This window comes from Melanotaenia boesemani, chromosome 7 (genome assembly GCF_017639745.1).
Source record: "Melanotaenia boesemani isolate fMelBoe1 chromosome 7, fMelBoe1.pri, whole genome shotgun sequence".
Lineage (NCBI taxonomy): Eukaryota > Metazoa > Chordata > Actinopteri > Atheriniformes > Melanotaeniidae > Melanotaenia > Melanotaenia boesemani.
The window spans coordinates 20,458,101-20,474,793 of NC_055688.1; the positions used below are offsets into that span (position 1 = coordinate 20,458,101).

At 37.7% G+C, this 16,693-nt stretch overlaps 2 protein-coding genes across 3 annotated transcripts; both read left to right on the forward strand.

Annotated features, from left to right (window-relative positions):
- Positions 1 to 4,935: 4,935 nt before the first annotated feature.
- Positions 4,936 to 10,678, forward strand: arl13a (ADP-ribosylation factor-like 13A). Its single transcript, XM_041990405.1, has 10 exons — positions 4,936 to 5,054; positions 6,020 to 6,136; positions 7,713 to 7,783; positions 7,865 to 8,117; positions 8,266 to 8,371; positions 8,477 to 8,682; positions 8,783 to 8,891; positions 9,607 to 9,874; positions 9,954 to 10,070; positions 10,181 to 10,678. Exons 1-10 carry the CDS (start codon positions 5,035 to 5,037, stop codon positions 10,240 to 10,242), a joined length of 1,329 nt encoding a protein of 442 aa, XP_041846339.1. The 5' UTR covers positions 4,936 to 5,034; the 3' UTR covers positions 10,243 to 10,678.
- Positions 10,679 to 14,180: 3,502 nt separating this feature from the next.
- Positions 14,181 to 16,549, forward strand: tmem35 (transmembrane protein 35). Of its 2 annotated transcripts, XM_041989366.1 has the most exons (3): positions 14,181 to 14,387; positions 15,244 to 15,444; positions 15,526 to 16,549. In XM_041989366.1, the coding sequence occupies exons 1-3, from the start codon at positions 14,268 to 14,270 to the stop codon at positions 15,607 to 15,609; spliced, it is 405 nt and encodes a 134-aa protein (XP_041845300.1). In that variant the 5' UTR covers positions 14,181 to 14,267; the 3' UTR covers positions 15,610 to 16,549. The 2 variants fall into 2 exon arrangements, with proteins under 2 accessions (XP_041845300.1, XP_041845299.1); XM_041989365.1 differs by having other exon boundaries at positions 14,184 to 14,387; positions 15,244 to 16,549.
- The last annotated feature ends 144 nt before the right edge of the window (positions 16,550 to 16,693 follow it).

The window sequence follows — 16,693 nt, forward strand, 5'->3', positions numbered from 1 at the left end:
GGAAATCTGTGCAAGTTCAGTAGTGCGGCTTTAAAGTAAAAAGTATCTTTCCTATTTATGTGATATTCAGTATAAAAATGTGAACTATGATTATAAATGTTATTTATTTGTAGATTAATGGTTTGAAAGTCATGTAGGTAAACACATCTTAAACTTCAACCTACTGATAGACTTTTCAAGACAAAGGAGATTTGGTCAAAGAAAAGGTTGGCTGACTGAATTTTCTCCCATTTCTTCTGTTGTGTCTATGAAAGCTGCTAAAGATAACACAGTAACAGATATAAAATAATACTTTTGCACCAGTAAGGTGATTTCCAAGGAACTATTAGCTCATCTTGACATGGTTTCCTGGAAAAACTGCAGCAGACAAACTTCTGAAAATCAAGTCCTTAAAAAAATAGGAAAATATCTAAGAAAGACCTAAGCCCTGCATCTAATCCATCAGCTGTTTATCTACGCATCACTGAACCTAATCAGAAATAGTCTCTATGGGAGGGTGGCTGTCAAGGAACCATTTATAAGAAAGAGGAACAGGGTAAAAGAGGCTGAGGTATTACAAATAACACATGAACTAGACTGAAAATCAGATCTTATGCAGGGATGAATCCTCTGTGGCTCAAGATTAGTGCACAATACTGTGTACAGTACAACTCTAGAGAAAAAATAATTGTAGAGGTGGGAATAAAAAGTGAGCTGAGGTATATTAATGCAGCCTATTAATAATGTGAGGCTTTTCGGCACCTCTACGTCCGTCATGTTGCATAAGTCACTGTGACTAATGCTACTACAAATAATACTACAGCTGCTACGAGAGGAGGTCGGGATCACAGCTGTAAAATGTAACGATCTTCTGTGCTCATCGAAAATAGAAAATAGTGCAAAAAACAAACAAAAAACTATTGTGTGCTGAGAAAACAACCTACAAAACCTGTTTTCATGTTTCATACTCTCTCGACTCAAACTAAGTGATTCTAGTTTTATAAAATACTATCAAAACTGCACCACAGTTTTATTACACACCGTATCTGTCCTGTCTAAAGAAAGCTCCGTGGAGAGCAAGCACAGAGAGAGATCAGTTTCTTTGCACATCCATTTTTAGTTTCAACCAGCAGCAGAGTGGGCCTGGCCTTGTTATAGTGAGCCTGAGGCTGAGTGCAGTGGGAACAGGTGCAAACAACAACTAGAGGAGAGTTTATTAAAACTCCTCTCTGTCCTATTCACTTCCACACAACGGTTTACACATTATTTATTGGTATCTGTTAACAGCATATGCTCACTGGACATTTAGTGAAAATAAACAGATCACATCAGCTCAACTTCTAATGCAAGTATGGGTGAGCTGTTTTCAAGGTGGATGGTATATTGATAAACTGTGGTGACACTCTTAAAGTTTCCCCCTGCAAACATTTTCCCACCTGAATTAAAACTAACTTGGTAGTTTTGAATTTGGTCTAACTTCCTCTTGAACTAGAAGACGGCAAAGGGAATTGTTCTGTGTAAATTTTACTAGCAAGAGTTTCAGTCAAGCTTACCCTAAACAAGGAGACCTATTCCTGCCTTATCAGAGCTCTTCTAAAGTCAGTTCTGGGCTTTGTGCAATGTTTCAGTAGAATGAAGATTTGTTGTTACTAATGCATGTGCTGGGTGAAAGACTGGTGTGGGTCAGTGATTGTATGTTTGTGGAACCAGGGGTTGCAACACAGAAACCTCATTAAACAGCACCAGACATGACCTGTGCTACTCACTGTGTTACCAGCCAGTCAGGTCAGGGAAAGAGTACACTGCTGGTCTGTTTCAAACTCTTTACAGGGAACTGAAATAAACCATACATCCTCCTTTTGTTTATGTGATTTCATGCCAAGAGATGGTGTAATAAATATGGTGCTGCAGCATTCAGTTGGTTTGTTTAGCTGGTCATAAAGTGTGAAATCAGATTTTGAGTCAGGCTAAGCTAACTGTCTGGACGATAAGGTTCTTAATTACATCTTTGTGGTGGCTGCATCTACAGCCACACAAGCCAACAATAAACAACATTTTACACAAACAACATTTTTTCTGAACATATGATTTAATTTACAGAGCAATGTGCAATTGTTGAGCATTAGTTTATGTAGTCAGTGACACAACATATGTTCTAAAATCAGTGCACACATTTTAGTTTATATTGTGTCATGACTTATTAGTTGGCTCATTGTTGTTTAGTTACTTTTGTTATCAGTTATTTGAGTAGAGTTTTGTTACCTTGACCTTGTTTACAGGCCCAACTTCTTATTTATTCTGCATCAATTTCAATTTGATAGTTTTTTAGTTAAATAAAAACTAAACAAAAAAAAACAAGAACAAAAAAACAAACAAAAAAAAAAAACACCTTTTTGGACTGTGCTTGATTATTATTCATTGCTCAGTTCATAACAATCTTGTCATGCAGACATGAACTGTTTTCATTATCTCATCTCTCCAGAAAAGAGAATGCATATTTTTTTTTTAAATATATTGTTTATGATAATAACTCAGCTGTTGTCAAGTAGTACGTCCTTAACAATAACAGAGACTGCAGCAGTTGGGGGGGTGTCTGAAATGTAGGGGTGTGCTAATCAACTGCTGCTCTTTTTGCCTTTGTGTGTGTGTCACTGTCAGCTGACACGGGGTTGTGGTCAGTGTCTGGGATGAGTTTACTCAGAAGAGGAGGGCAGTGCCTGATTGGATGCTGGTTTAATGACATAATGAGATAAAGCCTGCACAGAGACCACTGTTTCAAATCCCTGAAAGATGTTGCTAATTATTGATTTGTCAACTGCATTAAGGCTGCAGAGGCTCAGCTTTTTAATTTAACTGCTTATTAAGCAACATTTCCTGCTTCAAAAATTAATTATGTGTAATTTTGGTCCATTATTGTAGATTTTGCACATAGAGTCTGCAGAAAAATCTGACATTTAAACAGTAAGAGAGAAAACATAAACAGATTTTTTTGACAGAGACTACAAGATGCAAAACAGACACTCACAGCTAAAGTACACTTTGTGAATGTGAGGCCATCTAGTGGCTGATATTAAATAAAATGCGCTGGACAGTCTTAATTATTGTATTAATACCGTTATGTAACATGGTATTCATCCTTTGTTATTGCTGAGATGAGCAGCTCAGAAAGGGAAGTACAGCACTGTTTTTCTTTTTTTTTTTTTGTTTAACACAGTGACAAAATTATGCAAACAGGTTAAAAAACAATAAATATCTAATATTTAGTTGAATGTCTCATAGAAATTTCCATAAGTTTTTGGCTGATTTTTGGTTTGATATTTCTTTTCTTATGTTTAATTTGGTGGTTTCCTGGTATGGACCCTGCTAACTGCAGCATATTTTGGATCAGGCTAAGGTAAAATTTTGGGAAGTCCATTTTAAAGCTTCATCCAATCCAGCTTTGATGTGTGTTTAGGGTTCCTGTCCAGTTGGAACACAAAGGTAAATCCTTCATTATTCCACCCACTTTGCAAAATTTACCAGTTGTGCTGACAGTAACACCTCCTCAGAGTACGATGCTACCACACCCATCTTTAACAAATGGAAAAGTGCTTTTAGGGCTGAATGCCTCATGTTTATCTGGTTTTCATGGGCAATTTTTATCTAATCTGACCATAAAACACTGCTTCAGAAGCCTTTTTCTCTGTCCATGTGGTCAGTTGCAACCTATTCTTGATTCATGAGGGAAAATTCACTTGATAGTAGACATGACATTCATGCTACAATAATTTCCACTTCTTGGTGGATGTTTTTGCCTTGATGGTTCCATGTTTGCACCTGTTCATCTGAACCAATTTCCTCTAAACTCAGAGTGACAGTTTAGGTCGTCATTTAAACTTTTTCAAAGTAATTAGATCTGGCCAAATTTGATCTTTAAAAATGAATCCCAACTTGTGCAAATCCACATTTTCATATCTGCACTGAGCTTTTATTTTTACTTCTTCCATGTCACTGAGCTTTGGTGAGTCGGATGAGTCCTATTAAACTTTGCTTGTAGAGAGAAGTTTCAGCTGCACTGAGTCATGATCCCTAACAGGACGATAACAGGCCTTTGCAAGTTAAAAGGACATTTTGGAACATTCAGCAACACTAAGTTAATAATTTAAGTTGATGACGTAGATGTCTTTCAGACTGCGTGCTTACATTATAGAAAACCAAAGATAAAATCAAACTTGTGCATCAAATTCTGCCACTTGCTTGTTTTTAAAATGAACCGTGTATGATGTAAAATCATTCTGCTTCAACAGAACACCAGTTCAGAAAAAATAATGTTGAATATTTAGAAACTCTTTGCCAGAACTGATCTCTTTCAAAGAAAGAATTAACATCTTTAAGCATAAAAACAGGCTTATTCTAAGATTGATAATCAAGATCAAGGCCAAGAGGATAAAAACTAATTTAGCCACAGAGATGTAACAAAAAGGCAGTTGTGATCTGTTGTGCTGGGCTAGAAGAAGGCTCCATAAAGTTAAAATAAAATGACACATCTTTAAAAAAATGCCTATCATGCATAGCAGTAAATACACACACACCTCTGTTTTTGTTATTCTGACTAATCTCATGACCCGGTGTTAACCACAAGAAAATACAGATATATGACAAATGTATACTGTTTGTACACTCACAAAGTACATTACAGCTTGCCAACATTGCCAGTATGATCTCAGAAACCAGGAAAGACTAAAGCCTCACAGCCTAAATCTGCACTTACGCGCAAACGTTCTGACTGCACAGAGAAAAAGAGATCACCTCATGTCACACATCACACCACATGACACATTTAGTTCTCCAAGACGGATTTATGCACCTGTACTCGGTCCTATTAAAAGAAGGGTTTGTACTGTCCAATGAGATTAGCAGCTGGCTCTGAGAGCTCTAGGATTGGTCGACGTGGCAATACAACATTTCCCAGGTTGCATTTCCCACATGGGGTGACCAAAGATTTAGTCTGAGCCTGATTAGGTTTGCAGCAGGTGGGTGCAAGATGTTAGTAGGGACAAACACCCAAACAAATGCATGGATATAGACTTGCTTCTGTGAGTATTTTTCTGATTATCTTGATGAATATTTGCATTTTGCACCTTTTGCATTTAGTTTTTTTTATTTACAATAGTTATAACTGGTCATAGTTGTTTGGTGAATGAAAACAATAATGAAAACACTTTGTTTTGATCCACAGATTCACTCTGTTTGACATATTTGTCAGTTATTACATGAGGATGATTTTAAAGCTTTCATTGATGGTTTCATAAATTATTAGTAGGATGATAAAAAAAAATGCAAAAATAGTTTTACAGTTTTACCTGTTTACCTTGTGCTTAATTACGAAGTTTCTCTTTATATTTATGCTTTTTAATATCACCTAAATCAGCATATACATGTCCATGTATACTCTTGATCTGTCAAAGCATTTTGAAGCATAGTATTGTTAGAAAAAAAATGAAATACATAAAAAAAAAATTTAAATAACATTTTGTGCTGCACAGCATTGGAATAGAATTTTTCCACACCGAGGAATCCAATATTTACATATGATCTCCATTAAGTCAAAGAGCTTTTACATTAGGTACTGTGGACATCATGTAATTAGCTTGTATTGTAATAATTCATTAAAATTACTACAAGCAAAACAAATATGGGTCAGCTTGTTAACAACTTTGTAGAAGTGGGCCGTTCTAAACTGGCTTTAGCAGATTATGCCGCCTGAACAGATGCACTGCTCAAATGACTGTTAGATTTGCCAGAGTTTTTTTAGCACACTGTAGACACGACTTACTCAGACACACCTTCTGTTTGTTGTGTATTCAAAGGCTCAGGTACAGTACGCATAGTTCCCATGACACAGAGGAAAGCTGGCCATCTGTAAACAACTCCACAAAGCTTACAGGAGACAGACACAAAGCATCTTTGCAATAAACCTGGCTATGACCTCCGCAGTTACTCAACCAACCAGCTGTATCAGTGCATTTGAGTCACACTAAGGTTTACCATCTGTCTGCAGGTATCAGTTCCAAAGAAGATGGTGGCCACTGTGCACACCTTATTCACCACAAGTCAACATGTTCAATCTGATGAGCAACTGCTGCACCTGGGTCTCCAAAATACAGGAGCCAGTAAGGTACTGATGATGTTAATTGTTTTTTTTTTGTTTGTTTTAATCAGAGTGAACTTCGTAATCAGGCTCTGTATCTCTGTATCAGACTCTGTACTACACCAACCACAACAAAAACTGTAAATGGGGTTAATATTCATTCTCTGTTTAAATTTCCAAATTTCCAGATTGCTCGATTTGTTTTTACAGACAATGTCTGAAATCTGAGGGCAAAAATTTACTGCAGATGTTTATAAAAAGATTTAAAAAGATAAGGGCTACATGTATGTTATCTTCTGACTGCTGTAATGTGACTGAAAACTTGACATTCTAGCTACTGTAGCTCATAAATGTTACATCACCACAAAATAAATGCAGTATCCTATACAAACTGCAATCTGAAAATAACAGACTACACCAGAAAACACCAACATCTCTGCACAAGAAATAAACTGACCAGTGCTATAGTGTATTATGTTATCCTACCTTTTTAAAAAATATATAAATAAAAATTAGAAATCCTTTTATAAAATTAAGGATTTAAATCTTTAAATAGTTTTTTTTTTTTTTTTAACAGTTCCTGCGTTATCTACAAAGAACCCAAATGTAAAACGTTCAGTAATGTAAATCCCCATCAAAACTGTGTTGGGACCTTCTGCTCCAACCACTATTAAAAACCATAAACTGCACAGAAAAGATAGATGTTGCTTCGATATTATTCAACAGCCCTCTGGTGACAGCTCTGGTTGCACAAAAAGGCAAATGATAGTGTTTGTGAAAAAGGCTTCAGACCTGTTTTCCTAATAAGATTACTAGATTCAAATGTTCTTGTGTTACATGAAGCTCTTTATGTTCATCTATGACCAGATTTAGAGTAAAATAAACAATAAAGCAGGGAATGCTGAAGACTAGCCCAACTTGTAACTGACATGTTCCTAGTATTCTTATGATATTCCTCACTTTCAGAGCATCTTTTTAAATTAGCTAGATTGACAAAGTGCTTCTCATTTACCCATTCACACACACAGCTGCCATGTAACACACTGAACCACAAAACTTCAATTAAGTGGGCAAATAATTCATTTATCTGATCCATAAACACCACTTGTACTCATGCAGCTGTACATTTGTGATATCTCAGGTAAAAAACTCAACAATGGCTAAAACATTAAACTTGATTTGACCTAATGTTGTCTGTTGATCTTTAATACGTAATCTATGTAAAGCTTCTTCTTGTTTAAAGTTTTTGTCTTTTGGATAATGGAGTGGAGTCTTGAAACATGAATGTTTGTTCATGTATTCTTTTCGTTTCATCTAAATTTATCTGGATATGGAATAAAACCAGAAAAAAAATATCAATATTTACCCATACTTTTCATGACTGCAAAACAACTATGTCTTAAATGCAAAAATATTTGCATAAATGCTGTTGAATCCTGCTAACTTACTCCCTGAAATCAAATACTCCACTATGTTCAAGATAACAGATCAAATTTTTGCATGCCATAAATTCTTTACAGATTACTGTTAAAAACTAAAGCAGAGTTCAAACGGTGCATCATGTCTCCTGTTCAAAAAACATGACATATGTGTTTGTCTGCAGGAAAGTGACCATTCTTGTGGTTGGTCTTGACAAAGCAGGAAAAACCTCCTCCATCAGAGGGATGTTAAGAGGTAATACATTAGTGACTTCAATGAGTTGACTATTCAGAGCAGAAATCCAACAAGTAATCCACCTTTCTTTTCGTGCTCCAGCCCCTCATGTTGTCGATGCAGGTCCCACCTACGGCTGCATTAGACACGAGCTGAGAGTTGAGAACTATCTGGTCACGCTGATGGATGTTGGAGGATCTGCAGAGTCTCGGGTATCCTGGAGGGAGCTCTGTGGGGAGGCTCATGGCATCATCTTTGTGGTGGACTCCAGTGACCGGCAGAGGATGAAGGAAGTCAGAGAGGTTCTTGCAGACCTGCTGAAACAACCGAGGGTGGCAGGAAAACCCATATTAGTGTAAAGACATCCATCTTTCTTTCTTTCTTTCTTTACCTGAATTTCACATGCTGTTCAATGGCATGTGAAGTGCAAATACTGCCCTCTGGTGGTTGATGAGCAAAGATCCTGAATAATTGCTAATAATAAAATTTGGATATTTTTTCAGATTGGCCAACAAACAGGATAAAATGAACTCTTTGGTGGGAAGTGAGCTGATAGAGATTCTGTCTCTGGAGAAGTTGGTCAACCAGAGCCGCTCTCTGTGCCATATTGTAAGTATTTGTCAAAATTCTTCACTGACACATGATCTGATGTTAATGCTTAAATAGATGGTATTAAGAAAAAAAAAATGTAAAAGCACTGTGTTTATTCATCAGGAGCCTTGTTCAGCCTTAATGGATCTGCGACGCTGGTCAGACAAAAAGAGTCTGCGAGGCCTTCGCTGGTTGCTGCGTGCTGTTTGCATGGATTATCCAGATCTATGTACTCGTGTTGCCCAGGACAGCAGGAGGCCCCTGGAGCCGAGAGAAAGAGAGAGGAATGGCAAAACTGAGAAGGGACGCAGAAAAACCAAAGTGGAACGGTGAGGCTTTCACATTCGTAGGATGAGTGAGACAGCATCAACTTAAAAAGACAGATTAGCTTCACACTGAATTATTGTGTCAAACATTATCTCACCTCAGAATAAGATCCAGCAAGTCCGATCTTCGCCAGGTTCATCGGCCCAGAGAAAAGGAGAAAAAGACTAAGAGTGAAGGAAAGCTGCAACCCATTCGGAACATGCTCCAAAAGGTGAGGGGAAAACAACCTTTTTTTTAATTGGGAAAAATGTAATTCAATTCACAGCTTTGCAAAATCTTTACCACTACAAATAAAGTAAGATTTACTTTAGATTTTACACTTTTACAGAATCTTTCTTGAATACATATGACAGTTGATTACCGTCTTATTGTTGAGGTTATAGATTGTAATAGAGATTAACTGAAAACCATTCACCAGAAACAACAAAACAACACACATGTTAAGCATCAGATGCACCATCTGGCAGAGTAACCACAAAACTAAGAAAATTATCTTATTAAATGTAAAATTTGTGGAAGATCTCTTGTATAAATTGTCTATCAAAATGGGAAACATAACCAGCCAAAAAGTGCCTACTTTGGTTGTGCACAATTTATAAATTCAAATGTTTTGTTTTACCTGAAATGTTGTATAAAGCTCAAAGAAATTCAGTTTCCAATCATAGACGAATCATAAAACTAGTAACATTTCACATCTGAGAACCTGGAAGCACATGACTGAGCCCTTAAAAAACTTAAATAACAATCAATCGGCTATCAGAGTTAATAATGATTAACTTTTAAATCCCCTGACTACCTGATTAATAACTGCAGCTATGCAACTTATTTTACTCCAGCCTAGGTGTGTATCTTCATCTCTTTATAACAACAATACCACAGTAGCAAAGCACTACTATATTAATGATGGCACACAAATCTGTCCATAGGAAGCCACACTGAAAAAGAAGCTGAGGACAAAGCAGAAGAAAAAGCTGGTTAAGGACAAGGGAGATGAAAAAGAAGGAGAAGAAGCCCCTGAACAGGAAGAGGAAGGTGATGGTAATGAAGGAGAGCAAGAAAACTCTGGTCACAGAGACAAAGCCAACAGTGCCCTGATTCCTCCAAAGAAAGGCAAACTCAAACCCAAGAGAAAGGTGACAGAAGAGACGCTGGATGTGCCAGAATCCCTCGACAATGAAGAGACACCACTGAAAGGTTGTCATCACTTATTAACAGGCTGCAGTTTTTCCTGTTTAAAGATAAATGTCTAACCCATGTTTGATCTTGTGTCTAGCTAAAGGAGAAAAGAGGAAGAAGAAGAAAATTGTGAAAGTAAAAAGAAAAAACAAGATCAACACAGAGGGAACGCCAGAAGCTTATTCACAACCTGCGGACCTTTCAGCAACCTTTGGTGAGCCTCATCAACTTCTTCTATCCACCAGTCCAACACACTAACACTTTGGACTCTGAAATGATGAAATCTCGGTTTTCATTTAAAAAGATGACCCTGTCTCCTGATAGATCTTTACCGAAAAGCAATACTGGCTCTGAAGGAACGTCAGGATCAGAGACAGGGAGAGTGAATCCTGCTTGTGTCCTGCCACCTGAGTGTGACCATGTCATCCACAGCAGTAGAATACAAGGCACTGCATCACTTAAAGAAAAACTATGCTATTTCTGTACCATTAATTAGACTGTAGACTGACATCCTGATCCCTGAGCCTTTGGAGAGAAACTGCAGATTCCAATGTGCAGTGAAGGGACAGTTTTAATAATCCTGTAGTAACAAAAAATAACAGAAATAATAACATGTGTACTTGGCCAAAAATGTTAAAGACGGTTTTGTTTGTGGATAAAACTATGCCATGGTAAATGTAAGGGAAACATTATTTTTAAACTTGATCCTTTTTTAAAGATTGTTGGAACATTTTCCTGCTGTGAGTAGAGATCTTAAAAAGCATGGCATGTTGGTGAAATGATTGTCAGGTTTGTGTATAAATAATAAACATTTTGTCTCTATATTTGTCTTATGTTTTTACATTATAGGAGCAGCAAGTACATCAGGAAACACAAAGTATCGGTGCTACTAGTTAGTTGCTTCTTTTAGGTGCTAAAAGAGCCACTGTATGATTTATATATTTAGCTTGAAAGCACTGGACTGTTCCCTCCCATGGAGGCAGAAACTGAAAAGGACTAAAAGGAAAAGATCTGTGAAGTATTCTAAACTGGGGTGTAAAATGACAAGGATGGCAGTTATTGCTTTGCAAAGAATATGAGGATGTAAAAACGTCTAACAGGTGGAATTACAGCAATACCAACTTTTACCAACTTTATTCAACATAAATTCAACACAAGGGTAGGGTGTTACAACCCCTGCTCTGCTAGGGGAAAAGGGACAGGAAATTATACTGTGACTGTAATGAGGTTTATTGCACAACAACAACAAAAAAACAAAGAGACCCAAAAGTAAAAGAACAGAATCTGCAAACAAAAGACAAAGAAACTAAAATTCAAACAATCCCCACAAAAGCGCTATACTAGCGCTTGGTCTTAACAATCCAACCTATAGCCTAAAGCTGTTCATAAAACCAAATTATAACCAAGAATAAATACCAGAATTAGTCCACCCAAGGCTTTTTTTTTACAGCCTTTACAAAACAAGTTAACCTAAGTCACAGGTTAGCAAAACACCCAACCACAAGACCAAAGACCAAAGACAAATGGCAAGCTGCTCCGAAAACCACAGCTTACATAAACGATTGTCTGCAGCCTGCTTAAATAATACCTTTCTAGGTGGATGTCACATGATTGGGCCAAACACGGGTGGGTAAAAACAGAGCAAGCCAATCCCAGACAGGTGACAGCACAATAAGATATTTACTGTTGGGTTCCAGACAGCCGACCAATCACCTGGTTGCAACCAGACATAATAATTTACATCCATTCACAAAAGCCAAGGCCTGGAGCCATAACGGTGCAAAAACAACAGCCATCTGTGTTATGTCCATAACTGTCCAAAATTTAAATTGCAGAACAGAAAATAGAAAAAGAACAGTAAGAAAAACAGAACAGTAGAAAACACCACATAGATTGAAATTGCAGAGGATCATTCAACCATTTAACCCTGAAAGCAGCAACTATAGATGGCAGATCTATGGCTTTTACATCATCCTTTTCCTTAGCCAGCTGAGACTTACGCCAGTAATGGGTTCTGTTTTTTTAAATAAACTTTACATAATGGAGTTTAACTTTTTCAAAATGATAGAAAAATGCTATTAAATTAGCCTTGATAAGCCTTCAGTCTTAGTTTAAATAAATGTGTCCCAGTTAAAACAAATCTCTGCTAAGCTTGTAGGGAAGGAATTCTGTATAGTATTTAGTCTGGGAGTGATATTCAGCTTTTCCTTGTCAGCCACAGTTTTGGTTATCATTAAGGCAAAGTACTTCATCTCAGAATTGGATGCATGCAACTGAGCATTAACTAGAATTGTGTATTGGCAGAATCTCATGTTTATGAAGCTTTAAAGGTACAGTGTGTGAGAATTAATGCCATCTAGTGGTAAAGATGGGAATAAAATTACTTCAAATGCCAATGTGAATGGATTGTTGCCTTGTGTCGCCAAAAGTTCCAACAAAAGTGATATATCTTTGATTTTATGCTTGAAATCTCACCCAATCCTTACTAAACTAGAAACTTTTTGCTTTGTTTATGTTCAGTAATTTGCTAATACTCCAGTTTTAACACCTGAACTGTCCCTTTAAGATGTTGCTGTTTGTTGGTTTGTCAGTGCTGCACCTGAGGAAGTGAACTGTGAATTCTCACCTAAAGTCCTCAAACATGAATCAAATCTGGATTTTAGGAAATAATGAACTGATTACAACTATAGTGTAAGCTTACCTTGCTTTGTTAGGTGTTGCAACCTCTTTTTGATCATACGATGAAATGCCAACAAGAGTATGTGTATTTGCGGTGGCATTTGTGACCCCTAAATGTTTCTTAATCCAGAATAATTTAGCAGATCTGTGATTTTCCTTAGTTTGTTGCATTAGCAGAAGTATAGGAAATGAGTGGGGTTACTCTTCTTGAACTCCAAATGGAGACTTTTGATGCAGGTCTGATCCCACCAGCCCCTACAGGACTGCCTCACTAACTCTTCACCTAAGTTTTCTGCAGATGCTTTCCCTCTATTGCTCTTGGGAGAAGGCCATGAAGTCTGTTCAAGAATGCAGAAGATTTTTCTCCGCTGTTCTGGTTGGAGCTTAAAAATGCAGCAAATATGTCCTCTCAATCTTTAACTACTTCAAAAGAAGAGTCGAGCTGAGTGATGTAAGCATTTGATGGTGAACTGTCCCCAAGTAACTTGACAATGTCAGCAGCTGGACTAAGCAAGTTCACAAGGGTTTTTCTGCCTCACTCAAAGAAAAGTCACCAAAGCTTTCATGGCCCCTAAATGTTTCTTAATCCAGACTACAATGGTCTTGGCACAAAACCCGAACTTCTAGAAAAACTGAACACCACAGACCCAGACTCAGAGATGAACATGCTGAGGATTGTTCACACAACGCCAGTTTATATCCCAGCTCCATCTCCCACAGAAACATGTTCAGCTGTCTATAACTTCATCTACTGACCTCCATCTGGGTAAACATCAAGACCTGAGCAGTGAAACAGAAAGTCCTGTACCCATTAACCACGTAACTTACCTCAGACTGTTCAAAGCATTTAAATTTCCAATTTAAATGCTTGCATTAATTTAGGTTGTCATGCTGAGATGTTTGTTAAATATGCAGATACATAAAGTTAAAATAGTCTGAAAAAGAAGATAATGTGACATTAACCTCGGTGACTACATAAGAAGGACCGATAGGGAAATTAAATTAATATTTGTTGACAAAATGACTTATCTCTCTGCAGTATACTAAGCAATTACAAAGTCTTCATTTTTTAACTTACCAGGTAAATCAGCAGGCACGTGGGGATGAGGGAGTGAAGACTGCAGAAGAAGAAAAAAAACAACAAAAACAAAAATAGGCAAACAAACAACAACAAAAGACAAACAAATACATAAAAACAACAAAAGCCATTCAAGTTAGATGTCATATTACACTTGAAAATAACAAAAGCTGTTGCTTAGCTCACTACATCAGCTGAAGTTTCAGCAGACAGGGGGAATGGGGTGAGACATGATGCTCCACATGAGATGACAAAAAGCAACAACAGTTAGCCATGTTTGATGTTTTATTACACTTAAAAAACATGACAACTCTTATTCCAGTGTTTTTGCTTGTAATGAGAGAGAAAAAAATTGAAAATTGCTTGAAAAGTGTTGAATGTGTCTAAAAACAACAAATCCCTTGTATTATCATTATATCTTATAGTCAATCTTAATCAGAACATTTAACAAGATATTGAACTGATACAGGGGCAGCAGTCGTAGACTACAACCCCCGGCTCTGCCTCCTGCTCCAGGAGACACAAACGTCGCGGACACAAACTGAGACCGCGACGCCATTTTTGTGGTTCATCCAGAAGCCCATCCCCCTGGTGCATCCTCACCGTCCGATTTTCATTCACTTCAGCGCCTGGCTCCGTGCACGGTGGTGAAAGATGGCCTCACCAAGGACAATAACCATTGTGGCCCTCTCTTTTGCTCTGGGTTTATTTTTTGTATTTATGGGCACCATTAAGCTCACCCCGAGACTAAGCAAAGATGCCTACAGTGAAATGGTGAGTAGCTGGATGTTCCCTGTAACGGGGTCGCAGCTGGCGGGGTAAAGGCCATTGTTCTGCGCTGGCTGCAGGCACTGCAGCTCGAACAATGTGTGGAGAGACGTTGACCTAAATAGTAAAAGAGACTATCTTTCTATAGTCACTTGCTCTGTAAATCCGCCCGAGTGAAGCATCGTTTTCCCGTTGGAAAAACCTGTAGGACTATATTTTTGCTATTTAGAACTGCTGCAATCACCATGTTAACACATAACCTACATATTGTGAATTTAAGCTAATAGTGGATCCGTAATAACAGGGGATGCATACATTTATTATTACGAATATACGAACCAATGCGAAATTGTTTTGTTAGCCAGTTAACGTTGAAATAGGGAGGATGGATGCACCTTAAAACATTCTCCAGTTTAGTTGCAAGATGCGCGCATACGCGCAGGATATTCTGCCGGAGTGGACGTGAATGCTGTTCATTCATTGCTGTTAAATGTGTTGGAGCTGATAAGCTTTTTGTTTCATACCAATAACTTAGCAGCTGAAGAAAGAGCAATGGCGGCGCGTTCGAGCAATTTCTGTGAGATGCACCTGCGGGTGCTGATGTTGAAACATGCTGCGTGGAGCATGATGGATGGATGGGTGCTTATATCTCTTAAACTTAAGCTAATAAGCTCATATTTTTTCTGTTTATTCTTTAAATTGTGCAATAAAGAGTAATACAACAAATGACGTGTGAACTGTGATTATTAGCTACAGATGGTGGTACAAGCTGACCATCCTAACAAAGTCTTGTGGATATAATTTAGAGTTGAGCACTTAGACCTCAGTAATAGATCTGTATTTTTCTTTTTTTCTGTTTCAGAAAAGGGCATATAAGAGTTATGCCAAGGCATTGCCAGGCCTGAAGAAGATTGGGATCAGCTCAGTGCTGCTTCGTAAGATCATCGGCTCCCTGGAAGTGGGCTGTGGAGTCGTGCTAACCCTAGTTCCAGGCCGGCCGAAGGACGTGGCCAACTTCTTGCTGCTGCTGGTCATGCTGGCTGTCCTGTTCTTCCATCAGCTAGTAGGAGATCCCTTGAAACGGTACGCCCACGCTCTAGTTTTTGGTATTCTGCTTACCTGCCGACTGCTTATTGCCCGCCAGAGTGATGACCGGCCGGAGCGTGAGGACAGCAGAGAGGAACAGCACATCAATGATCAGGAAAAAAACAAAGTCAAGCAATCTTAAGATCTTCTTTCATCTTGATCCATGCAACATTGAAGGGAACCTAGCGAGCTCCTTTGGATTGTAGTAATTCAATTTTTAAAAGGAAACACACTCCTAGTAATAATTTCCCTCACACACATCGTCTGTCTGGCTGGATGACTGATAACTCTCACCTGGTCCTCTGCACTCTTTAACTGTGAAACTAAGAACTCCTGACCCATTGACCCTCTACATAACTGTGGACAATCATATCTGTGGAAACTGACAAACCCAGCTCATTGTCACACTAGTTAATCCAATTTCTGGTTTATTTCAGTTTCACACCGTTAAATGTTTTTTACTTGTATGAATTTTATTGGTTCTGAGTTGATTTGAGAATGCTGTTTTCATGAGTCTTTGTAATTTGTTTTTATACCATAGGAGAGATGTTAATGAATTTCAAGCATGTTTAATTTGTTTGATTACAATACATAAACCAAAAAAATGCACTGTAGAAATAACTTTGTACCAATTACACATCAGCTAGTATTACATATCCACTTGTTATTTTTGGCGCAGTGCTTAAAAAATGGCTACTTTAGAGGAAAAAAAATACATATCGATCCTCATTCATTTGTCATTTCAGTGGAAATTTGTGGACATTCACATTACATTATTCCAAAATAGGCAGAATATCATCTTACTCCGTTCAGCTCAGTCATGGCAGTGGAGTTGTTTTGGTGAGGAGGACAGTGGTTGCTGTTAAGGTGTCTGCTGTTAGTTCGAACAGCAGAATGTCACCAGACCAAATTTTTGCCTGATAGAAAGGAAATTTTACAGTTTTTTCACAGCTGAAGTCTTATGGTCTCATGGTTTTGTTCTTATTTTTTCCTCTAATGATTTGAAAAGAATTCCTACTACAGTTGAAAATGCTGTCAATATTTCTGTAAACGATGTACTTAAAATAAAGAGTTTAAAGTGAGACTGAGTAATAGTGTTTTATTATCAAAAATTTTAAGCTAACCAACATTTTGTTTATGCAAGTGATCCTGTTGAGGTAACTCCACATGAGAGATTTGTAGCCCTCCCACACTTTTTAATTTTTTTCTGAAAATAACTGGTACCC